The sequence below is a fragment of the Bactrocera tryoni genome, chromosome 2 (genome assembly GCF_016617805.1).
Source record: "Bactrocera tryoni isolate S06 chromosome 2, CSIRO_BtryS06_freeze2, whole genome shotgun sequence".
Taxonomy (NCBI): Eukaryota; Metazoa; Arthropoda; class Insecta; order Diptera; family Tephritidae; genus Bactrocera; species Bactrocera tryoni.
This window is the reverse complement of record NC_052500.1, coordinates 17688747-17713322: the sequence shown is the minus strand read 5'-3', so window position 1 is coordinate 17713322 and position 24576 is coordinate 17688747. Positions and strand designations below refer to the sequence as shown.

Here is a 24576-nt window from a genome sequence, read left to right as displayed (position 1 = left end):
GGTCGTCAGTCAATTTGTGCAGAGCAAACAGTGCACACACCTTTCGTCAGCCCAAATGTTCGGTCCAAATGCGATAAATCGATGTTTTGGAGATGTTCAATTTCATTTCCATGAATTTCAATTTTTGATGAATTCACGCACAGTTTCGATAGAATTTCCGGTGATCACGGATTTTGATTGGCCCACAGGTTGATCGTCATTTATCTCCTCGCGATCACTATGAAAACGTTGAAACCACTCGCACACTCTGCTAAGGGATAAGCAATCACCGCCATAAACTTGTTTCATCAATTGAAACGTTTCGCTAAAAGTTTTACCAGTTTTAAAACAAAATTTAATGTTGGTTCTCTGTGCGAAGCTCATTTTCGCACCGATAACACAAACATACTGACACTTAAAACGCAATAACTTCATTTTCAATTGATGAAATGTCATGACTCACTGGACAATCGGTAAAGATAAAAGATTCTAACGCACCAGTCGACATATAGATGGCGCCACCAGGGGGCGCTAGATTCAAAAAGTCCTGTTTACTTTGGAATGCACCCTGTGTGTAACGAGTTTTTGTTTTTTCTATTTTATTCTATCTGAATCTGCATTCGACAAAATAATTTATTTAAACCAATAATTATGGAAATTGGAGAAACATTTTGATAATTTATTAACGTCTGATATTTATAATTAAACATACGAAAAATATATATTTCTATGTATGTATACAGAATAGTTAAGAATTGATTATGCAGATAACTCGTTAAAGAAGCAATATAAGACAAGAAATATTAATAAATATAAAAATAAAACATCTTAACCGCATATACATAAGTATGTCTATAGTAAAATTTTATCAGAAAGAAAAAAATCTCCATAATAATTAACTCTCAAAGAGGAGTAGTAAAAATATTTTATCATATTTTATTATATGTATGTTTACCATTCTCCTTCATCTAAACGGCTTAACAACGATTTTAAGTTCTTCCCCATATTTTTTATATAATTTTTATTCATTTGTGCGATCAGCTTTCACAACACAATAAATTTCGGTAACCACCTCTCAACTATTGCTTTGTCGATTGCAAGTCAAATACAATATAATCGTATTAAGCATATAAAGGGTGATTCAAGTAGAGGTAGTTTTTTCAATAGCCTTTTGGACAGATCACGCGTGTGTCGCGTCAAGCTGTCGTGTTATTTCTGTTCAAAATTGTTTGGCATTTCATAATGGAGAGACCTGAACAACTAGGACTAACGTATGGAACGACTTGGCTCACTTTACGTTAATATCTTAAATTGAAAGCATACAAAAAAAAGCTTGTGCAAGAACTGAAGCCGCTCGACATCCCTAAGGAACTTCGCTTCCTTCTATGAGCTCTTGAAAAGTTCCAAGAAGATCCGACGTTTTTGAGCCCAATTTTGTTCAGCGATGAGGCTCATTTCTGGCTCAATGAGTACGTAAACAAGCAAATTGTCATATTTTGGACGAAGAGCAACCTGAAGAGATTGAAGAAAAAACAAGGGTTTGGTGTGGTTTGTGTGTCGGTGGAATCATCTGTCCATATTTCTTCAAAAATGATGCCGGTGAGAACGTAACCGTCAATGACGACCGTTATCGCGTCTGATAACCGACTATTTGATACCTGAAAGTCTGAAGTCTATCTGAATAATACCTCTTCGATTCAGGTCTTGAAGCAAAACGTCACGCGTGTCATTCGCCAGTTACTAGTCGAAATGCTCGAACGAGTCATCGAAAATTGGGCTCAACTGATGGGCCAGCTGAGACGTAGCCGCGGCATTTAAAAGGAGTAAACTTCAAAGAATAAATTCCAAAGAATGGGCTTTCGGATGATAATAAACATTCCATATTAAATTGAATTGAATTGAAGTTTCTGTGTTTTTTCTTTGTAAAAAAAAGTAGGGAACCTCGAAATGTATCACCCTTAGTTGGCTAATGTGACTCCGTGGGCAGTTACAACTTTTGGGCGAGTCAGCAATGTCATATTCAACCAGATGCAATGGGTGTCTTTTACAAAAAATATCCAATTCTGAAGCACTTAAATAACAGAGTATTCTGGAGAAAATTAAATTTCATATGTCATAATCAGAAATAAAATAATTGGTATGCCGGAGTTTACACAAAATCGTAAAATGCTTACAACTTCTTAAATACATTTTTTATAAAATTTGTTTTTTTTTGTTTAGTTTTTATTTTTGTAACCAACATTCTATATCATATAATGCTTACATGGTATTTCGAAGTCTCCTCAAATATAAAAAATTGTTCAAGTTTTAAAAAAACACTTTATTACTCCTGTATTGGAAACACTTATCACACAATATATTGGTTTTCTTTTTAAATACGTTCCGTTCCGTTGTTTGCTTTTTTTATTTATTTATTTTTTAGTATAATTTTTATTTATTATTTGTTTTTTTCCGACTCACATTCAAACTTTACGCAAACACAGTACAAAATCTTACACTTCGCCAGCGCGCTTGAACTAAGAAGGCAAAAGCCCAGTAAGACAGTTAAACTTAAGAACTTCCGAGTTTTCGAACTAGTTACTGTTAGTTCCGCGTTGTTTCGATGGTATTTGCCGACTGGCTTCTAATAATTTTAGTTATTCGCTAAAAAGCAATATACAAACTCGCACCAATCGACAGCACACTTATTCGCACACACATATCTATAATACGTAAGTACGTCCATATCTGAGTTTGTAGGTATGTTTTAAAGAAACAGCAGCAGCCGCCGCCAGCAATATGACAGTTCACTTTATAGTGACTTGATTGTTGAGAATGAGAAGCGCAAAAGCGACAATACAATTAACTATGTAGTTATAAATATCAGCAACACGATATATACGAATATTCTATTCATACATATGTATGTATATGTACATTTCTGTATGCATATGTATGTAGCACACATTTATTACGAGCAAATATTACGTTGAACAGGCGGCAGCCAACCGAGACCTGTGTTTTAAGTTCAGGAAACCCCAGTTAGAGACTTTGCGAGCGAGCGCGAGCACTTCAACCGGATTTGAGAATCAAAAACCAGACTAACTACGAGCTTTCTGTCTATGGCTTAAAATTATAATTTATGTATGCAACTACATATCGTCACCTGAAATGCAAAATAACGTATCATCAAAAAATTCGAAATTGAGTGTCTTATTGATTAAGATTCACTACTTCAAATTGCATAAATAATATTACATATGTCCAACATTTTCAGGTTCTGCGCTCAGATATAAACCAGTTTTAACCAATATTAAAAGTTTTTTTCACTCATGTTCCATTTTATTTCGTGTTTAATTCATGCCACTGTAAATTTCCGAAAATGTTGTTACGTTATTTTGCATATCAGGTGACGATATATTCCTTTTTGTATGCAAATAATCGCGTTGCCGGGTGATTAGGAGACATTTTTTCATGCTTATCAAAGTATGAGTTTGTTTGCGGTCAAAAATTGCGTGGACTTACTCTCCTATCCAGTACGGGGATACTTCAGCTATTATATGAGCTGAAAACCCTTTGGTCTTGTCGAAAGGTCATAACATTCACTTGTTTATTTGTAAAAGTGATAAAGCTTAGCAACCACTGGTTTTCGCGTTTTTTGAGATCAAAAATACGTATGCCCATAAACCGCACCAAACCGTAATTTTTCAAGATGTAATGGTAACTCATGGAGTACATAGGGATTGCTGCCTGACCGAAAACACGTATTTTGCTTATCGCTGAAGTCGTTCAGCCAGAAATGAGCCTCATCGCTGAAGATCATCCATGCAAACCCGGATCATTTTAAAGTTGTTGCTCACTCCAATTCAAGAACACTCGACGATTCTGGCGGTCAAGCGGGTTCAGTTCTTGCGTCAATTTGATCTTGCAAGGATGTAGGCCAAGATATTTTCGCAAAACTCGCCACAACGACGTCACAGAGATGCCCAACGCTTGAGAACAACGTGTGAGAGACTGATTTAGGTCTTCCTTAATTGATGCGCTAGCGGCACTTCTTTGTCTCACTGGCACGGGAACATTTTGTACTGTGCTTGTGGATTCAAAACTTTCCACTAGACACTCAAATGTTGATCTGACAGGAGGATTATGACGACTATAAATTGGACGTAGCGCTCTTAAAGTTGAGGCCACTGACTCCAAATTTCGGTACTAAATTTTTAATTGCAAACTTTACTGAAGAGAAATGTAAAAAGAGTGGGGAAAAATATGGCGTCGTTTACTGTACCAATTGGTCTACTTTGCAGCGTCCCTATGAAAAAACTCTTCATTCCAATGAGTTTATGACATATGTATGTATATGTATGTATATGTCCTGTTAAGTTATGAAAGCACTGGGCTATAAATCTTCGATTTCTCAGACTTTGTTCTATATTCCCGTGATAGGACTTCCTACCTCGCCTTCCGGTCAAAACTCATTGCGTGCATTGAAACATATGAGCCTAGTGACATAAATTGCTAAACTTGTATGACACATACAGCTATGGTCAAAATAATAGCATAAGTGATGTGAATTGAAAATCACCATGTGACTTCAACGGTAGCTAGCAGCCAGCTGGCTCTATATAAGAAACGCAGGCAAAGTGCCTAGCCAGTGCTTGTGTGACGCTCATGCCGACCGGTGATGTGAACTGAAAGTCACATTGTGAGTTCAACGGCAGCTAGCAGCCAGCTGGCTCTACATAAGAAAAGCCGGCAACGTGCCTGCCCAGTGCCTGTGTGACGCTCATGCCGACCGGTGATGTGAACTGAAAGTCAAATTGTGACTTCAACGGCAGCTAGCAGCCAGCTGGCTCTATTTAAGAAACGCAGGCAGCGTGCCTAGCCAGTGCTTGTGTGACGCTCATGCCGACCGGTGATGTGAACTGAAAGTCACAAAGTCACATTATAACTTCAACGGCAGCTAGCAGCCAGCTGGCTCTACATAAGAAACGCAGGCAGCGTGCCTAGCCAGTGCTTGTGTGACGCTCATGCCGACCGGTGATGTGAGCTGAAAGTCACATTGTGACTTCAACGGCAGCTAGCAGCCAGCTGGCTCTATATAAGAAACGCAGGCAGCGTGCCTAGCCAGTGCTTGTGTGACGCTCATGCCGACCGGTGATGTGAGCTGAAAGTCACAATATGACTTCAATGGTAGCTAGCAGCCAGCTGGTTCTATATAAGAAACGCAGGCAGCGTGCCTAGCCAGTGCTTGTGTGACGCTCATGCCGACCGGTGATGTGAGCTGAAAGTCACATTGTGACTTCAACGGCAGCTAGCAGCCAGCTGGCTCTATATAAGAAACGCAGGCAGCGTGCCTAGCCAGTGCTTGTGTGACGCTCATGCCGACCGGTGATGTGAGCTGAAAGTCACATTGTGACTTCAACGGCAGCTGTCAGCCAGCTTGCTCTATATAAGAAACGCAGGCAACGTGCCTGGCCAGTGCTCGTGTGACACTCACGCCGACCAGTGATATGAGTTAAACTCTCATTTTTTAAGTATTTCATATATATGTATATACATACATATGTGCTTTATACACGCACATAACATTGTAGAATTAAGGTCATTCCATAGTATAGCCAATAACGCTAATTCGCCTACCTACTTGACAAAATAAATTATAGTTATAATCGCTTAAGAACACAAGAACACAAACTTCATTAACATCTCATTAATATTTGAAAAAAGAAGTAAGCCAATGACTGTGTAAACATATACATATGTACATGTATGTCGTTCAAAACTAGTTTGAAAGCAGAACGGTAAGGGAGAATAAATAAAAACTATTATTATATATGTATGTATACACACTTTTTCTAAATCATGACTTGCTCTTTCAGTCACCCAGTCAATCCTGACAGATATTATGACTAGCTTGCCAGCAATTTTATTAACTCCACGACATTACAAGTATTCGCTGCAGCATTCTCAAATTCCACTACAATGTCGTTTTCAGCTTCAATGTCAATGTCACTAACACAACGAGTGACTGCTGATTGCGTGCGCATGCGCTCTTTCAATTACATAATACAGCGTAATTTGCCACAAAATACTTAAACTTCTCCGATAAATATACAAGCTTACATATGTTATTTTATAGAACTCTAAATTAGTTTGAAACTCTTCAAGACTTTTTTAATTCAAAACCTATTGTTGCATTTACAAAGTGCTCTTTTCCAGATTCTTATATACATATACATACCTATATCGCAAATGAAAAGCCCGTTAATAAATAATATCGCTTACACGATTATAGCCGAATTTACAACAGCGCACCAGTTGTTCTTCCTTTGCGCTGTTTGGCACCAATTGGAGATTCCAAGGTCCTTCTTCACCTGGTCTTTCTAACGGAGTGGAGGTCTTCCTCTTCCTCTGCTTCGACCGGCGTGTACTGCGTCGAATACTCTCAGAGTTGGTGTGATTTCATCCATTCGGACGACATCACCCAGCCAGCGTAGCCGCTGTCTCGTAATTCGCTGAACTATTTCAATGTCGTCGTATATCTCATACAGCTCATCGTTCCATCGAATGCGGTATTCGCCGTGGCCAAAGCGCAAAGGATCATAAATCTTCTGCAGAACCTTTCACTCGGAAACTCGAAACGAAAGTTATAGCAAAAATTTCCTAACACGTAGAAGTCGTGCTCAAGAAGTGAGCTTTCAATGGCTAGTGTAAAAGGCGACAAATAACCTGAGTTTGTTCCTTGGGAGGACAAGGTCCAGGAGTGTAACGGTCAAACCACCATCATTTACAAAAATAGCTGTATATGATGGAAGATTTTTGAATTCAAATTCGTAATCAGCGCCGCAGACCTCTTAGCACATCAGTCGCCAATTTTTTTAAATACTAAATACTTATAACTGGAAAATTATCAATTTCTTGAAAAATGTAAGACTACAAAATGACAATTGAATATTTAAATCGTATGTAAATATATTTTTTTCTATATACACACATACGAGTGCAGTGCCGATAAGTATTATTATATATTAATTATGGGTAAATATCGATTAATTTTTCAACGTGCTTTTAGTTCGATACACTTGGCTGAGCGTACTTCTCCAACAGCCCTCGTATTATGTTTACATAGTAAGGAAAATTTTAACTAATACTTGTACAACACAATTTGAAAAATTAAAGTAATTGCTACACTTTAGACTGTATATATCTCATAATATATAGCAAATAAACGCAACGCGAAAACGTCATAAACGTAATTACCACTTCGTCGTTTACGTTAAATTAAATTGTTGCGTTTTCTAAGCAAACTGATCATGTTGGCTGCACGAAAGCACTACACATATTGAAGGTTTCAGATTGCATTCTTAATATACATACATATGTATAAATAATAAATACTATAAAAATTCTAATATTATGAAATGTTTTTTTTTTTTTTGCGTTTTTGTTGCGTATGCAAAAGCGGCTTTTTTTGTTTACTTATTTAAAGTATTCAAATGATCATACACCCCTGTCGGGTCTAAGTAATCGGAACGGACTCGGATGAAATGTCTTGCAATTTGACAGTTAAGGTTAGTATTCTAAGTGCCATTTTCTCAATGTCTGGTTAACAGGCATCTGTCAGTTAAATTGTGGTTAACTTAACCAAGACTCCTTCTTTCGGTAAAGAATCTCTTTTTTTTTAACTAGAACTTAACTGACAGATGGTTACTAACCAGACATTGTGAAAACGGCCCTAAGACAAGAACAGATAGCTTTGTATATGCCAATTTTTCACCCAAGCCAAAAGCTTTAAGCCTTTTTATATATGTATATATATGTATATATATTTTTATATTTATATATATATAAAAATGTATGAATATTCGGAAGTCAACCCGTTTGATCATCTTGATCATTTAATAAACATAAACCTATAACAGAGGCAACGATCCGCCCTAGTAATTTTATACACCCTGTGTTTATGATATGACATTTATAATGATAATGAAACACTGGATTCGCAATTTGTGCAAATGTTGGTAACATTTTTAGTTTGACATAAATGGTCGTCAGTATTTTCAGTTTTCCACCGAATAGACATTAAAAATAGAAGAATTGTGCGAAAACTGTATTTAATAGACTACATGTTGTAGAAAGTCCCCAAAATAAAGGTGTAATACTGTAAGGAACAAATATTAACTAAAACTTAAGCTAAACTATTAATTTAGTGTGATTGTGAGTGTCATTGTCAAAATGGAAGCTCTTATTCCGGTTATAAATAAATTGCAAGATGTTTTCAACACAGTAGGATCGGATTCTATACAATTGCCTCAAATTGTAGTACTTGGAAGTCAGGTAAGTGATTAGCTCGATCGAAAGTAGAGTTAAATGTTATCAGCATACATATTATGAACTGATAAAACTGCAGTTGAATGGCTTGTAGTATAAGCCTAGGGTAGCATGTGCCAATTGGCAATTTTTTGCAGATTGCAATTAAGGGTTATGAAGATGAAATATTTTTATGTGGAACAGTTTAAACAATATTTGCCTTTCTGTGTTAATTATATAATAGCATAGAAGTAGCCGGCTTTGAAATAATGTCAATACTTTAGGATTAATATTATAAATCGATATGTTTATAAATTGTTTATGTAACCTCTAAGTCCAAAGTGATTTGTGTAAAAAAAATCAATACCGAATGTGATGCGACTAAACATTTTGTTGCAATGACGGCAGTATACAGCTTCATTCACATATTCTGCGACACGTACACACACCTGTACGTTAATATGTACGTATATTTATTTATACATAAGAACATGCAACACGAGACCTGTTAAGACCATTAATCAGTTCCAATTAAATGTTACGATTTATAATTTATAAACGATCGCTTTATCGAGTAAGTTTGTGTTTAATATGTCCACTCGGAAGATGTTGGTTTCAAATCACGGCTGGATTAATTATTAATAAAGTTTTAGTAAAATTTTGCTTAGTGTTGCCTAAAGCATAGAATAAATTGTTATCAGGTTAAGATATTTTAGAAATTTTTAGCCCTTCAGAATTTAATTAAATCTGATCAAACCTCCAAATTGCGGGCGAATAAAGAATAAAAGTTGATAACTTCTGATAAGCATTGACATATATGTACATACGTTGGTCCTATTATACTTAAAAACAATATTCTAAGTGCTAGTATAGTGATAATTACAATGATTCGAATTATATTTAATTTTCTTTTTTAAAATAATTTAGAGTTCCGGCAAAAGTTCAGTTATAGAGAGTTTGGTGGGACGCTCTTTTCTACCCCGTGGTACAGGTATAGTGACGCGTCGTCCACTTATTTTACAGCTGATTCACTGTCCTCTCGATGACAGGGAGCACCGTTCGGCTGAAAATGGTAAACTAACTTTTTAATTATTAATCCAATAATTGTGAAATACCACATATTCATATTTGCAGGAACAATTAATGCAGAAGAGTGGGGTAAATTCTTGCACACCAAGAAAATTTTTACAGATTTCAATCAGATTCGCAACGAAATTGAAGAAGAGACTGACCGTGCTGCCGGCTCCAACAAGGGCATTTGTCCCGAACCAATCAATCTGAAAATATTCTCAACACGCGTCGTAAATTTAACACTCGTTGATTTACCTGGTATAACTAAAGTGCCTGTTGGTGATCAACCAGAAGACATCGAAGCACAAATTAAAGACTTGGTTTTAAAGTTTATTGATAATCCGAATTCTATCGTTTTGGCTGTGACCGCCGCGAACACCGATATGGCGACAAGTGAAGCGTTAAAATTGGCTAAAGAATGTGATCCCGATGGTCGACGCACCTTAGCTGTGGTTACAAAACTCGATCTCATGGACGCCGGCACTGACGCTATTGACATATTATGTGGCCGAGTAATACCAGTAAAACTAGGAATTATTGGTGTGGTAAATCGTTCGCAACAGGATATTATTGATAAGAAACAAATTGACGATCAACTTAAAGACGAAGCGGCGTTTTTGCAAAGGAAATATCCTACATTAGCTACTCGTAATGGCACACCTTACTTAGCAAAAACTTTAAATCGTTTGCTTATGCATCACATACGCGATTGCTTACCAGATCTGAAAGTAAATATTTTGTACAAACATACATTGTCAAAAACTTTAAAAATGTTCCTATTATTATTTTTTACTTTTTTTTTTTTTATCAATTCCAGACTCGTGTCAACGTAATGTCTTCACAATTTCAATCTCTATTACACTCTTATGGCGAAGACGTTTCGGACAAAAGTCAAACACTACTACAAATAATAACCAAATTTGCTAGTGCCTACAATTCCACGATCGAAGGTACCGCACGCAATATTGAAACGACCGAACTTTGTGGTGGAGCGCGCATTTGTTATATTTTTCATGAGACATTTGGCCGTACACTTGATTCCATACATCCATTATCCGGATTAAGTAAAATGGACATATTGACAGCTATACGCAATGCGACTGGTCCGCGGCCCGCACTTTTCGTACCCGAGGTTTCGTTTGAATTACTGGTGAAACGGCAAATACGACGCTTAGAGGAGCCTTCATTGCGTTGCGTAGAGTTAATACACGAGGAAATGCAACGCATTGTACAGCATTGTGGCAATGAAGTACAACAAGAAATGCTGCGGTAAGCACACTTATTTTTATTAAATTGTAGTAATAAAAGTGGCATTAATAAATAACAATTTTAATCATTTATTTAGATTCCCGAAATTACACGAGAAAATTGTTGATGTGGTTACGCAACTTCTGCGACGTCGTCTGCCCGCCACCAATGTAATGGTTGAAAATCTGGTAGCTATCGAATTGGCTTATATTAACACCAAGCACCCCGACTTTCATAAGGATGCTGCATTAGTTCCCAGTCTACTAAAGGCGGATAATATCATTGAGCCATTCAGCCATTTGAGTGCACAAGTACAACGGCGCACCAATACAACACCACGCAATTCCAATTCGTCACCTCAAGTGACAGCACAGCATCAACAACAGCAGCAGCAACAGCAACAACAAAATGATACTCAAGAACAAGTAGGTTATTTATATGAAATTGTTCTTTTCAATTTTTACACTATATTTTAAAAATTTACAGAATCATATTGGTGAAAATGCCGTGGGTAATAGTTGGTTATCTACAATTTTACCTCCGGCACCGTCTACTTCACCAGCGGTTAGAGCGCCAGAAAGCTTCGATAATTCTGCAAGTAATACTCCTTTGCATAATCATATTTCGAGCCCTTTAAAACCAGTTAACTTATTGCCCGATATGCCAGTTCAACATGGTTCAAGGCGCTTAACTGATAAGGAACAAAAGGATTGTGATGTTATTGGTGAGTTCTATTATTATATATTCATTTTTAATATAAATATTTTATACTTCTTCTTCAAAAATTATTTATATGAATTCTTGTTCCTTTGGTATATTTCAGAACGCTTAATTAAGTCATATTTCTATATTGTGCGCAAATCCATTCAGGATTCAGTACCAAAAGCTATAATGCATTTCTTAGTTAATTACGTTAAGGATAACTTACAAAGCGAACTAGTCACACATTTGTACAAGTCGGAAAGGGCAGAAACTTTACTCAACGAGTCTGACCATATTGCGGTGCGACGAAAAGAGGCGGCCGATATGTTGAAGGTATGTTCGTTACATAAATTGTTATATTTATACAATTGTACTACAATTTGATCTATCTTTATCAGGCGCTTACCAGGGCAAACCACATAATAAGCGAAATACGCGAAACGCATATGTGGTAAAGAGACATTTTGGTGATATGGCTAATGCGACTTTGAAAATGTATTTAAAATACAACATGTCGTCATTAGAGCTTCGTCACCAGTTGGTGATTTGTATTTTTCATTAAAGCTGCATTCATAAATAATATATATTATATACATATGTTCATTGTCAAGTTTACTTTTTATTATTCACTTCAAATTTACTTTACCAATTCTACAATTTCTCATTTACGCAAAACAACACATACACAAATCAAACGCATGCATAATTTTTGAGTTCACAAAAGAATTAGTGTTGCATAAAATATTAAATAGCATTAGTGCTGTCAATTGCTTTCGTTCGATTCGTAAACAAAAGACCAGGTAAAAGTGGAAATCTAGACACATATACATTTAGTATATGTTTCGGTGATTTTTTTTAAAAAGTTTACTCTATGTACTGATAGAAAATGTAATAATATAAAATTTTTAAATATTAAATTCAGCGCGCTATTGCATTTCATTCTACTTCGAACCAAAAAATATATATAAATAAACATCATAATTTTCTTTTGATTCAAATTAAGTAAATTATAAAAACTTGTAAGTGCTTAGTTAAAGTAATTTGTTATGAAGGAAAATATGTGTCGATATTTGTTAGTAGTCTCTGTTTTCGTTATGTGTTTGGTCATAATCAGATATTTAGAACAGCTAAGTAATCTCGCCCATAAACAAACACGACTTTATAAGTTCAGTTAATTAAAAAAATATTGCTTATAATATGCACTATTATATAACTATAAATACTGGATATAAAACAAAATGCTACCCTGTTAAAAAATATAAAAATAATAAAAAATATGTATATAGTTGTTTTGTAATAACTTAATTATATTATCCTCTATGATACGTTGAGCAATAATAACCATTATATATATTAATAGCTTAAATGTGAGTAGTAAGCTGAAACACTTTTTCATTGGTCCCGTACCGATTAGGTCGGTCCAAAAAATACATAAACTTATCTGCTGAATTCATTCACTGCTTAAGTATAGTAAAGTGTTCGTTCAACAGTTTCTTTTTGGATTATATAGAGTCTCCGATTATATACGTTAGCATTGCCCATAACTTGATTCTGGTATAAATTGCCTCTTTTAATGAATACACAAATATATGCAGTTAGAAAACGAACGGTTTAATACTTCAATTTTAAAAATAAATACCTATAATTTTTCTTTTAATATATACGTACTGTTACATGTGTTAAAAAAAGCATGATACAACATATTTACTACGACAGACTCACGACACACTCGTTCCCATATTAGAGTCCATGCAAGACGGCCAGTAGAATAACAATTGCAACAAAAAACGCCAGTGTATTGCAACATTTTTTAATAACCAACATATGTATGTTAATGTAGTAGAGTTTAACTAATTATTCATTTTAGTATAGCTATGGAATATTGTAATAGCCAAAACTATTTACTTTTGCTCTTTTCATTCACTTAAGTTTAGGTTGATTAATGGTAATAAAATTTATGCTCGATTTGTATCAGAAAGAACTCGCACAATACAGCCCACACCACCTTTGGCAAATGCTTTCTCATGCCATTGCAATAGATGCCCACTAGAGCCCTCTGAGGGAATTTCAAAGCCACGATAAATATATTTCATTAAAACATCTAGTAAATCGTTTTGTTCAAGTGCTTCCACAGCTTGATCCATTTGTGATGATTTGATGGAGAGCAATACTCGTAGAGTTGTATTCAAGGCGTTGTCCTGCATATGATATAGGTGTTTTTTATTTCGTATGCTATATGTATGCTCCTATAGAAAGTTGTATACATACCTTCACATGTTGATTTTTGCAACGTAAAGGCGCATTTTGCAACACATTAACTAAAGCCTCCACAGATTTACCCTGTGTAAGAAGTGTCGTTATTTCATTTTCATCTGGGCCAACAATTGCTGAAATTGCATCTGCTTCGTCTTCCTTAAAATTATCCTCATTATATTGATCTACATCAATTTTGCGGAAAGCTGAACTAGAGGTATTCTTAGCCATTATTTTATTTCAATTAGAAACAGGTAAGTTTTGATTTGATATAATAAAAAATTTATGAAAATTTAGAAATAATCTAAGAATTGCACAAAAATGATTCACTCATAGAACAACGAAAACGCTTATCAAAAATGTCAAATATGACAGCTATCGCTAAATGGAAAAGCCGCATTGGGTGTATTCAGTCCAATATATTGTTCGAGTAAATTGAATACTATTTGTAATTTTGCAGCAATACACAAATGAATAAATGTAAACATAGTAATATAATGCAATTTCGTAAATTTTGCATTCTTATACTTGTAATCCAGAAATGAAATATATTAATTCACATATTACATATAATTTTTAAGTAATGTTTGTCGTGTCACAAAATTGTAAAATTTATAGTTATCGACCCATCGAATTTGTAGTAATCTCTTGAAATATGAAATCAGCTGGTTTTGACATTTGATTATTGCTTCGCGTTGAGGTATAGTTTTCCGAATGTCTATTTTATTATTATTTTTTTGCATATTCCGATTTTAGTCAAATATTTTTAGGTAACGATGGCCAAGTATTTGGGACTAGACCGTCTTGGTAAAATTTTCCAAATAATCCGCCAATCTGGTGGAATAAAAAATGCCTATATGAAAATGTACAGGTCAGTGATTTCAATTAATATGAGTTTCGCTTATATAAGATTTCTCTGACTTTTACAATAAGTTGTATTAAATACATAGTTTTTGCAAATTTTCAGGTATGATGATCTAAAAATTGGTACACTCGTTGGGACAGACAAATATGGCAACAGGTATTATGAAAACCCTTATTACTTTTATGGCCGAAATCGTTGGGTGGAATATGCCGATCACTTAAATTTGGAATATGACGGTTCACAAATACCCGCAGATTGGTATGGGTGGATGCATTACAAGGTATTATCCTTTTGTTTTTGTAAACAGTTTAAGAAAAATTAATGATATTTTTTATATTTTCAGACCGACTTACCGCCAATACGCGATGGGAGCCGTCCCAAATATAAGTGGATGGCTGATCACAGTGAAAATTTGTCTGGCACTAAAGGTAAATAATTTTGATTATACTCATTAATTAAAATTTTGTATAGAAAATGATTGATTCTACAAATGAACTTAGTGAGATGCATACATTATCGTTCACACATACTATGTGCCTAGGTATATTTCCCACTAGCCAATATGTTTAGGCAAAAATGTGCATACATAATACATTTTTCTCAAATTTTTATTTTATTTGGCATAATATGTATAGAAGTAAAAAATGTTACAAATGATTGTATTAGTCATCAAACCTGTTCTGAACTATAATTTAAATTAGATATAATAAGAGAATGTTTACATACGGGGAACCGAAAACAGCAAATTTATTTAAATTTCAAAATATTTTATCTGAGATGTTTGTTAGTTTAAAAATATTGTAATTATAATTTATATATGTAGCTTGTATGTATTTATGAAACAATATAAAAATCACTTTCGTTTATTGCAGAACAATATATGCCGTATTCAACCACACCACCAAAAGTACAGGCATGGGATCCGAAAAAATCTAAATGAGTTGTTTTTGTAATTTCAAAAATGTTTAGTGAATATTAAAAAATACGAATTATTGTCAATTTTCAAAAATTTGTCAACAATACAAAAATCCATATTCGAAATGAGTTTTCATCGTTCACAGTTAGTTCTAATTAATCTAAGTGCTATTCAAACACAATTGCCAATTATTGTTAAAACTAATTGATTGCTATATAGTTACAATAATTATTTGATATTTACGTTTGCCCAAAAAACAAGAGAACTAAAGTATTAGCACGTTAAAAAATGTTTGTGTGCAGATACGCATACACAGAAATAGATAACCAAATATAATATATGTACATATGTATGGACGTATGTTTAATCAGGTATGAATTTAAAGTGTGCGCCAGTATGCTTAGTGTTATCACACAACATCTAGGATTTTTTGCCAGGTATTCGTTTATTTCTATATCTTTTGTGTGTATTAAAACATCTTATAGCAATGTGTTTTAATATATCGTCAGAATTACTATATGAGCATGTTAGAACACAAGATTCAATATCAGCAATTTTATAAGGTTCTAGAAATGTTTTTTTGAAGTCCGTTTCTAGCATTTGTACTCGAGAAAATATTAATGCACACAGCTTTCGTGCAGCGCCTTGGTCATGTCTCCAGCAAATCTTATCAAAATCAGCTTTACTAATATAAATACTGTTTTGACCAAGAACTACAATTGGATCTTCGCCAGGGATGTGAATGGGTGAGTACAAGTATTCTCTCATTGATATATTGGGATTTATTTGTATTTTGGATGGTGAAGCTAACTCCACATGCACATAGGGATCATCGTTAAGTTTATTCGCGGTATTCAAAAAAACGCTATAAACATTCCTCCAATTATCTTCATATACTTTTTTCGCTGCTTTAATCTCTTCGCCGCTTATATCATAGTAGCAGTCACAGCTGACATACCAAAGAAGCCTTAAATCGTCAGTAACATGACCGCACAGTTCGGTAATTAGTACATCTAAAAGTTGTCTTCTAACAGAAGTTGGAGCTGAAACCTTCTCTTCTCTTCTAGTAGTATTACTTTTCAGTCCCAAAGTGTTTGCAAAATCTTTTGAAGCATTTACTATAAATTCACGGACTATGTCTATACACGAAGCTATAATTAAATTGTTTGATGTATAAACTTTGATGTTATGCTAAAGAATTTGCAAATCTCTACCTGTTTCATCGGTCATATTGTTCGAATAACTTCTGCGAATCTTTTGTCACTAAATATTATATGTCAATTCTGCAGTTTTGTCCCGTATTTCTGGATTTTATGGAATTTACTGTTTTTATCGCAAATTTCTAACTGTCTTAAAATTATTTGTCTATACCTTCTTCAGTTAACAGTGCTTAAAGATAAAGCAAATGATATAAATAGATATAAAGGAATGATATAAAACAATGTAAGCCAAGCAGACTCTATTACATACATGTACTTACATTTTTAAAACTTCAAATTTATTTATGTTTTCAACCGTATTACAAAATATTTAAAAAGTATAAAACAAAAATTTATATTATTAAACAAATATTTAATTGCTATAAAAGTTGTTCAAGATTTTTTGCCAATATTTTATATTACATTAAATAATAAAAAAATTTTAAAATACATTATATATATCTAATTAGATACGTAGCCTTAGGAAGGCTACATATGAACATACCTACGTACATACACTTTGTAAAATTTAGCCGGCTTGCACCATTTGCAACTGTACAAGCTAGTCTTATTGCAGGCTCCTTTAGATATACATATATGTATATCTATATGCATGTAAGTATGTATATATATTTGTACATAAGCATATGTATATTTTTTTAAATGCACTCTTCTGTTAGTTTGTAAGAGCAAAGAAGCCAAACCACTAAAAAGCGCGCCAACTAGAAAAGGACGCATGGAACTAACGTTAGGGGTGGTTTTTCTGTTATTAGACCATTTTAAGTAATTTTGGGAATATAAAACTTTACAAATTCCTAATTCCCTACTTTGCAAACAGAAGAATACGAAAAACTTTAAAAAATATAACTATTTGGAGTGTATTAATATTAAAAATTTATTTAATCTGGCAACATGGCAAATATTAATTTTTGAATTTCTGTATACTTCCTACATTTATTACATGTTTTTTGTACATTCATTCAAATAACAAAAATTACCTTGAATAGGCGCGAAATATCGCTTTAAAACAGTAATACGATTTGCTGTTACTTTGTCTAGTTTTGATAAAACCATGTAAAACTTGACATAGTTTTTCGAAGTGAAAATCCTCAAACTGTTTTGGCTCCAAGTAGACTTTTTCATTCATATATGAATATACTTATATGAACTACCTGCTTATTTCTGTGCTGAAAAGGAGGTACTATTTATTCGAAGTAGAATGTAAACGAAGGTTGACTTTGCAGGCAAATAGGAGTACGCTACAAATGTACATACTAATATAGGATACAATACAGAAACCATCTGCATTCGGGCTTTGCTTTAAGTAAATAACCATTGCGAGGTAGCATTGAGTGCGAACAATAACAGACCGTAGTGGATTAGCAGAGGTATGCGCTATATAATTTTTCCAACTACCTGTATGTATGCACGTATACGCCATAAAAGGCTCTATTCAAAGCAGATTTCTATTCTCATATTATATGGGTTTTTACAGCTCTTAACGTTTAAGGAAAAATTTTATGGGATATCTGAGTTTGCAATAACGAGTGCAGGCATGTTAACGGCTGCATTAGTGAAATTCATTTTCCTACCCTTATTTTAGCTTACGCAGAGTCCTTTGAATATATAACAGCAAGCAACTTCAGAGAAAAGGCCATTCAGATCTGTACGATCTCTCAGTTCACACACATCACAGTGTTATTAGGTTTTAAATTTTAAATAGCGAATCTTCCTACAACTAACAAAATGGAGCGTAATTCAATGGTAAGTTTACATCAAACGCACATATGAAATTAAGTTTATTAAAATGATGAAATCTGTTAATAGAATATTCCATCGGCTAACCAACACGTTATCCATAACATAAACCATCATAAGGCAGAAATAATATATTCAAGTGCAGGCGGATCCAGCCAAATGCGATACTTATGTGAACGCCCGATGATGCTCAATACATGGACACAGACGTCAAATGCGGATCTCGGCATTAGTGATGACTATATAAATGTAGAGGAGCAAAAGCAAAGAGAGAAAGAATTATTAGAAAAAATACGTGAGCTTGAATCAAAACTTCGTACTCAGTCAGAAATGCTTTCGCAACAACCAGCAGGTAGCCGTAGGAGAAACTCTAATCCAAAAAAAGCTAGAAGCCCGCGACAACGGTTACAAGAAGTAATCGTAGATCAAATACCCGTTCAAATACAAGAAAACCATCCCCACGATGGGCAAAGTCCACAGCATGAACAATATACAGAAACAAAATTTCAGATATATAATACTCAGGTGAGTCCTAGGAATGTACATTGTGAGGAATTGTCACAAACACAGATATCTCCACAACACCAACCGGAGCAGCATTCTTCAGAGCAGCAGAGTATTATGCAAACTCAGTATATGTCGCAAAATATGGATATATCTATTCAACCTCAGGAATTGCATATTGATACTATACAAGATCGACCACGTAAGGTGAATTACACAATAATAGCTGATGGCGGTGTTAACGGTCAAGATGGGCCTATAGAGATAGAAATTGCCGAAGAAGAAAATGGCTTAAACTTAAATGGTTCTGCTGATTCCGACCGTTTAGAAATATGCTTGGCTGAGGAACAGCCTCAAACGCCAGTAAATGTTAATTATATTAAAATCGATAATGATGCGGGCCAGAATCAACAAATTCCTGCTCAGAAAGCCTCCGGAAAAAGGAAACGAAAAGTGTCTAAAAAGAATGTTGTACAGAACACCGATAAAAACAATGGCGATCTTCCAGAATTCAAACCAGTGGTATCAGATTATTCACAATTCACAGAAAATTGTGAAATGTCTCAACAACAGCAGTTAATAGTAGCGGACAATAACCACTCCAATCTACCGACCCAACAGCAATTAAGTGAAATCACAAACAATGTGCAAGAATTTAGAACTTTAGCAAACTCCGAGTTTAAAAAGAATTCTTATATATCGATTGGGCCAAACAATACCCGAGTACCGACTAAAATTTACGATAGTATTAATTGGGAAAATGCATCGATGGCCACAAGAAAACTCATGATAGGTGTTTTCGATCGTTTTACCTTAGCCACTCACTCAATGACTGGAAAACCATCTCCGGCTTTTAAAGATCATAATAAACCACTCAAGAAAAGGTTAAACCCTTTAAAAGTACAAGACATCATATTTGCAGTTAGTAGACGAAGTAAAGTAAACGAAAAGGAGGTGCGTACTGTTATTACCACCAAATGCGCCGATGAAAATAAAATGTGGAAATTAACACAGGCCAAACTCAAGGAGCAAAAGGAGCAAAATAAAGAAAATGTTGCAAATGTTCAAAATGTTCAAAATGTTGCTTAACGTACAATATAGAATTAACTATAATATAAGCATTCATATATCATATTAACTAGATAAGTGGAACAAATAATCACAAAAACTCTTTCATTGATACTTACTGTCATATAAGAGATTTTAAGAAAATTTCATCGATCTCCTAAAAGTTTGGTAAACAAGTACTAGAATGAATACCAAAGATAAATGAGGCCAAATACATTGCACAATCAAAACTTTAAAAATATTTATTTTAACTATACACTATTGTAATTAATGGAATTGCACAAATTATCACAGATTTGTTTTTGTTAAGTACGTACGTAGTTATAAGTTATTCAATGAATTGATGAAATGTTTCACAATACTGCCTATCTCATAATAATGTTTATTTATATGTATGAAAGTACATACACACATATGTATGTACGTATATGCAAGTACATATTATTTGTAAGTTTATATATATTTTCCAAAATTTTATTATTGAATATTTTATTCGAAATGTAGTTTACGGACATACGTACTAAAACAAGACTATAAAAAGGTATAAATAATATCTTCACTACTATACTTTATATTAATAAAAACGTATTTTTGTCCTTAAATATTACCATTTTAGAATGTTGGTATGCCGTTCTACCTGTACTATATGTTGTTTGTCCCAAAAATATATAAAAGTGAATAAAAGTAACACGATTTTCTGCATATTACAGTTTGGTATATTTAATGGTTTTAATTTTTAATACATACTAATATGGACATACTCTCATTCATAAGAAGGTTATACATATACATATATTAACGTGTTAGATTAAACATTTACCAGCATGTTAATCATTTATGTTGGAAAACACTCATTTCGATTATGTTGTTTTATATATTTTTGTACAGCTGACAAAAATTTTTGTTTCAAAATGTTTGTTTCCCTGCATTATCGACGTACATATGCATACGTTTGCTTGAAATTTTAATATTTGGAAAGCGGTCAAAATTAACAGTTGAACCTAATTTTGCGTTACCATGACGGTGGCAGTTGCAGAAAGCGCATAATAATTTCCCAAAACAATCAATATCAGCTGTATATTTTCCCAAAACATTACCCATTTTTATGCACACAACGACAGATAAGCGGCTGTCAGTTTTCACAAGAAGGAGGCGAATACATCTTCGAAACATAAGCCAGAGAACGGAACGGTAGGCAAAGGTTGAAAAAGACAAAAAGTGACAGCATAGAGAAAATTTCGAGCAAATTCTTTTCCTATCAGTACAATCAAGAGTTTGAAGATTAGTTGCAACATCGAGCAAAATAAAAAATATATAATTCATTACCATTTAACAAAACCAGCGTTTGGACGCTATTGGGTGGCGAAATAGTATTGTGATAAACATTCTTGCTATTGTTATTTGAACATTATTCTGATTGTGTGGTTGTCGTGTGACGGGATATTCGGATTCAATTCTACTGTGTTGGTCGTTGTAGCGGTGCTTGAGAAGTGCAAAAAATGGATATCTTGCGTAAAATGTTCAAAATGAACGAAAAGGAGTCATCAGGCTTGAACGGAACCGATCATAAGGAAGAGTAAGTGAAATTACCATCAGACAAATATATGTATATATATTAGAGCTTGTGAGTGAGTTATTGAAATCTACAGTAATTTTTCTATATTATTAAAATGAAAAGTTTTGCGATCGATAATGTGCAAATTACATACTTGGGTAGATACTTTGGCCAGGCCAATATTCGGAGGCTGCGCATATTGCAATATATCCTTTGAGTGTTGCCAGCGTGTATTTTTATTCGTCAATAAGGGCCAACATTATAAAAAAATGTACACTAAAACATTTAAATTAGTTTATTATAATTGAGAAAATTTTATTTCAAGCATTTTTTCTGCTCGATAGTGCAACTGCAAAGGACGAGTTTCGGAAACCACAGTGGTTCGAGGAAGCGGAAACAGACGACGAGCTATTTGATGATAACCGAAAGTTTGCTTTTCAAATATTCACTAATCCTGTAGAGTTGCAGAAGCACTTCGAAAGACAAATGCAGCAAATTTTGGAGGCAGTTAGTGAATTTGAAGGTAACTATTTGATTAAAATGTGTTTATCTTATAAATAAATGTTTTTGTTTATTCAAAATTCTCGGTATACGAACATAGATGGTGATGTTAAAATTGACAAAGATTTGAAGGAGGACTTTCTAAAGCCGGGCTTTGAAAATATTGATATTTTAAAAGAGTTTGAAAAGAAGAAAGCAGAAATCATGGACACTGATCTAGATGGCGAGTAAGCGAATCACTCTAACCAAGTATAAAACAGATGCAATGGAATTTAAAAAATATAATTATTGTAGAATTTATGCTGACCAGTTGCATTCCTTAATGCAACGCTTATCACCCAATGAAGATTTGCCCAACATTTTACCACGCAACGACAACAAGGCTATCCGTAATCCTTTACGTAAGCAAAAATTAAGCGACGAGGAGAAAATTTTGGGTAAAATACACGGTACCCTAGACAGTGATGACGCTCCGAAGCAGCCACGTATGCCGCGCACTCGTCCCGATATGATGACACCAATGACTCCTATGATACCACGTGGACCAGCCCCATTTGGTGGAGGAGTTTTTGAGGGAACTTATCAGGTATGGCACTCATTATGGCCATTTATAAATTAGATTACTAGATTCTACGATGCTATAAACTAATAATTTTTAATTTTCAAAGTTGGATCGTCTCTCTAAGATATTACAAATATTGCCCGCTTAATTCGTTTTTATTTGGGTGTATTTTATTTATAGTACATACATATGTTTATATACACTCTTACATGAAGAAATATTTTTTATGCTGCTATAGGGTCCGAAAATGTTCAGTCAGAGCGTAATGTCTAAAACTATACGTAAACCGGATGGTAGTTATGAGACTACGAAGGTTACCAAGGACTCCCAAGGTAATACAACAACAACTATAACACGCACCATTGATGGAAAATCAGAGACAATTACCACATACGATAACGCTGGTGGTTCCGGTGTCATTAAACAAAAGGAAGGTGGCATCGCCAAGTCCGAAGATTTATCGGATCGCAATATTTACGTAACAAAAGAAGGTTACGCCGTACCAAGGAACCTCTGGTGACCAGTGGTGCTTATTGGCCGAATCCTTGTTGGCAACTTATTACCCGTCTATATTCAAATTCAGATATACTATGTATTAGTAACTAGATCCTTAAGTGTTTGGTGTTTTAGATGAAATTCAATTGAGGCTACAGATAGCAGATAGCATTGCAAGAGCAGCAGCGGCAGCAATAATAACAGCAACAACACGGATGACCGCAGCATCCACACGTATAACCGAAACAAATACAGAAACAGTATGGTAAACGTACACAGGTGAATTTGGCATTATTATTTGTTCATCTTTTGATGTAAATTGGAATTGTGTAAACGATTTACATAGGATGTTCACTTTTTGATGCAACACATTCAATTGTCTATAATCTCAATGAGTGTACAATTCTATACTGGTTCTGTACTGTTTTCATGGAATTTATTTCGTATATCTTAATATTTTAATTTGATTACGAGCATCTTCATGGAGCGTAAACAGAACTTTATTTCGGGGACGTATATCTCTGGATCAAACAATTGAACCTGCAATTATATGAATTCACTAGAATTGTTTGATGAACGCTGGCATCAGCGTGCGGATGAGAAAAGGAGAATTGTTTATTTGTTGAAACGATTTACGTTTAACATGTATACATCAACGAAAGAGTCGCGCAAATGCTTAGCTACACTGAACGACAGTGTAGTAAGAGTTCGGTCGTATTTTAGTAAACAATATGCGAATGTAGTAAATTGGCTCAGAATATGTTAAAAGACGGTTCATTTAGCAACAGCGGTTGACAGCGATGAATATTACACAAAAGTATTTTTTTCTTTGATTCTTTAGTTAGCACGAATTACTTCGTGGTATGGATTTTTCTAAGTGTGGCTGCTTTCAATTGAAGGAATTTGAACGCGATGAGATCTCAATAATTACTTTTATCATATACGTTCTAAATGTGGTTTGTGAGAATGTGAATATTGGGATACTGCAGTACTGAGTTTCAATGAAATCCATCTAAAGTGCAAGAACAAAGAAAGATGTTTAAATAGAACATCAATATACATATATACTTATGCTATATACATATATATTATATATCCTTCATCTAAGTTAATATTCATTATCAAATGCGCATTAGCGCCTGTATCATTTAGCTAAGTATATACGTTTGTTTTTCATATGAAAATACCTATTGGCAACCATAAAGACTTTGATATTATTTTGTAGTAATTTTAATGTTAACTGTGTAAAATATAGTTTTAAAAATTTTCTCAAAATTCAAAAAAAAAATATTTTTTATATTTTTTTAACATATACATAATACATACATTTATGCTTTGTCAATATATAAATATTTATTTTGGAAGTTTAAGCTTTTTTATGTGTATGGATATGCATAAATGCTACGTTCCAAGTAAATTAACTAAGTTAAGGATTGTGTTTTTAAATTTGTATGTCATATCTGATTTGGTTATTTGTAAACCATCTTTGAGTATTCTACATACACACATTAATATCGTTGCAAATATAATTTAACGTACAGCTATTTGTATTTACTGAAAACCACTTGAAATATATATTACCTACTTACATGTGCAATTAAAATTGTTTTA

At 34.1% G+C, this 24576-nt stretch overlaps 7 protein-coding genes across 11 annotated transcripts in view; 4 read left to right on the top strand and 3 right to left on the bottom strand.

Moving 5' to 3' along the window:
• The window catches only part of LOC120767680 (ATP-binding cassette sub-family G member 1), a 43609-nt gene extending 40998 nt beyond the window's left edge, over positions 1-2611 (bottom strand). Inside the window, exon 1 of one of the 3 annotated variants that reach the window (XM_040093858.1) lies at positions 2243-2611. The gene's annotated coding sequence lies outside the window, so the exon portion shown is untranslated. The remainder of the gene's footprint in view (positions 1-2242) is intronic. The other 2 variants (XM_040093859.1, XM_040093862.1) reach the window with 2 other exon arrangements.
• A 5398-nt stretch (positions 2612-8009) lies between these two features.
• LOC120767355 (dynamin-1-like protein) lies at positions 8010-12408 on the top strand. The gene is made up of 8 exons (XM_040093321.1): positions 8010-8295; positions 9196-9340; positions 9403-10067; positions 10157-10608; positions 10685-11012; positions 11074-11311; positions 11411-11622; positions 11688-12408. The coding sequence occupies exons 1-8, from the start codon at positions 8194-8196 to the stop codon at positions 11742-11744; spliced, it is 2199 nt and encodes a 732-aa protein (XP_039949255.1). The 5' UTR covers positions 8010-8193; the 3' UTR covers positions 11745-12408.
• A 471-nt stretch (positions 12409-12879) lies between these two features.
• LOC120767357 (actin-related protein 2/3 complex subunit 5-C) lies at positions 12880-13907 on the bottom strand. The gene is made up of 2 exons (XM_040093323.1): positions 13558-13907; positions 12880-13487 (listed from the first exon to the last, which is right to left on the bottom strand). The coding sequence occupies exons 1-2, from the start codon at positions 13771-13773 to the stop codon at positions 13245-13247; spliced, it is 459 nt and encodes a 152-aa protein (XP_039949257.1). The 5' UTR covers positions 13774-13907; the 3' UTR covers positions 12880-13244.
• A 245-nt stretch (positions 13908-14152) lies between these two features.
• Positions 14153-15451, top strand: LOC120767358 (probable NADH dehydrogenase [ubiquinone] 1 alpha subcomplex subunit 12). 2 transcript variants are annotated; one of them, XM_040093326.1, is made up of 5 exons: positions 14153-14242; positions 14313-14413; positions 14510-14687; positions 14751-14835; positions 15280-15451. In XM_040093326.1, exons 2-5 carry the CDS (start codon positions 14319-14321, stop codon positions 15345-15347), a joined length of 426 nt encoding a protein of 141 aa, XP_039949260.1. In that variant the 5' UTR covers positions 14153-14242; positions 14313-14318; the 3' UTR covers positions 15348-15451. The 2 variants fall into 2 exon arrangements, with proteins under 2 accessions (XP_039949260.1, XP_039949259.1); XM_040093325.1 differs by having other exon boundaries at positions 14183-14242; positions 14299-14413.
• Positions 15432-16688, bottom strand: LOC120767356. The gene is made up of 2 exons (XM_040093322.1): positions 16538-16688; positions 15432-16474 (listed from the first exon to the last, which is right to left on the bottom strand). The coding sequence occupies exons 1-2, from the start codon at positions 16551-16553 to the stop codon at positions 15744-15746; spliced, it is 747 nt and encodes a 248-aa protein (XP_039949256.1). The 5' UTR covers positions 16554-16688; the 3' UTR covers positions 15432-15743.
• Positions 16689-17549: 861 nt separating this feature from the next.
• Positions 17550-20091, top strand: LOC120769393 (protein insensitive). Of its 2 annotated transcripts, none has more exons than XM_040096364.1 (3): positions 17550-17910; positions 18126-18286; positions 18350-20091. In XM_040096364.1, the coding sequence occupies exons 2-3, from the start codon at positions 18269-18271 to the stop codon at positions 19871-19873; spliced, it is 1542 nt and encodes a 513-aa protein (XP_039952298.1). In that variant the 5' UTR covers positions 17550-17910; positions 18126-18268; the 3' UTR covers positions 19874-20091. The 2 variants fall into 2 exon arrangements, with proteins under 2 accessions (XP_039952298.1, XP_039952297.1); XM_040096363.1 differs by having other exon boundaries at positions 18018-18286.
• An 896-nt stretch (positions 20092-20987) lies between these two features.
• On the top strand, positions 20988-24568 carry LOC120767972. Its single transcript, XM_040094383.1, has 5 exons — positions 20988-21428; positions 21752-21930; positions 22009-22135; positions 22203-22494; positions 22709-24568. The coding sequence occupies exons 1-5, from the start codon at positions 21352-21354 to the stop codon at positions 22988-22990; spliced, it is 957 nt and encodes a 318-aa protein (XP_039950317.1). The 5' UTR covers positions 20988-21351; the 3' UTR covers positions 22991-24568.
• Positions 24569-24576: the final 8 nt, after the last annotated feature.

Bases quoted from the DNA above. Each gene is read 5' to 3' on its own strand.
- LOC120767355 (XM_040093321.1), top strand. From the start codon at position 8,194: ATGGAAGCTCTTATTCCGGTTATAAATAAATTGCAAGATGTTTTCAAC. The intron at 9,341-9,402 runs GTAAACTAACTT...TCATATTTGCAG, and splicing joins GCACCGTTCGGCTGAAAATG to GAACAATTAATGCAGAAGAG. The intron at 11,312-11,410 runs GTGAGTTCTATT...GGTATATTTCAG, and splicing joins AAAGGATTGTGATGTTATTG to AACGCTTAATTAAGTCATAT.
- LOC120767358 (XM_040093326.1), top strand. From the start codon at position 14,319: ATGGCCAAGTATTTGGGACTAGACCGTCTTGGTAAAATTTTCCAAATA. The intron at 14,414-14,509 runs GTCAGTGATTTC...GCAAATTTTCAG, and splicing joins GCCTATATGAAAATGTACAG to GTATGATGATCTAAAAATTG. The intron at 14,688-14,750 runs GTATTATCCTTT...TTATATTTTCAG, and splicing joins ATGGGTGGATGCATTACAAG to ACCGACTTACCGCCAATACG.
- LOC120767972 (XM_040094383.1), top strand. From the start codon at position 21,352: ATGGATATCTTGCGTAAAATGTTCAAAATGAACGAAAAGGAGTCATCA. The intron at 21,429-21,751 runs GTAAGTGAAATT...TCTGCTCGATAG, and splicing joins GGAACCGATCATAAGGAAGA to TGCAACTGCAAAGGACGAGT. The intron at 22,495-22,708 runs GTATGGCACTCA...ATGCTGCTATAG, and splicing joins TTTTTGAGGGAACTTATCAG to GGTCCGAAAATGTTCAGTCA.
- LOC120767357 (XM_040093323.1), bottom strand. From the start codon at position 13,773: ATGGCTAAGAATACCTCTAGTTCAGCTTTCCGCAAAATTGATGTAGAT. The intron at 13,488-13,557 runs GTATGTATACAA...TATCATATGCAG, and splicing joins GCAAAAATCAACATGTGAAG to GACAACGCCTTGAATACAAC.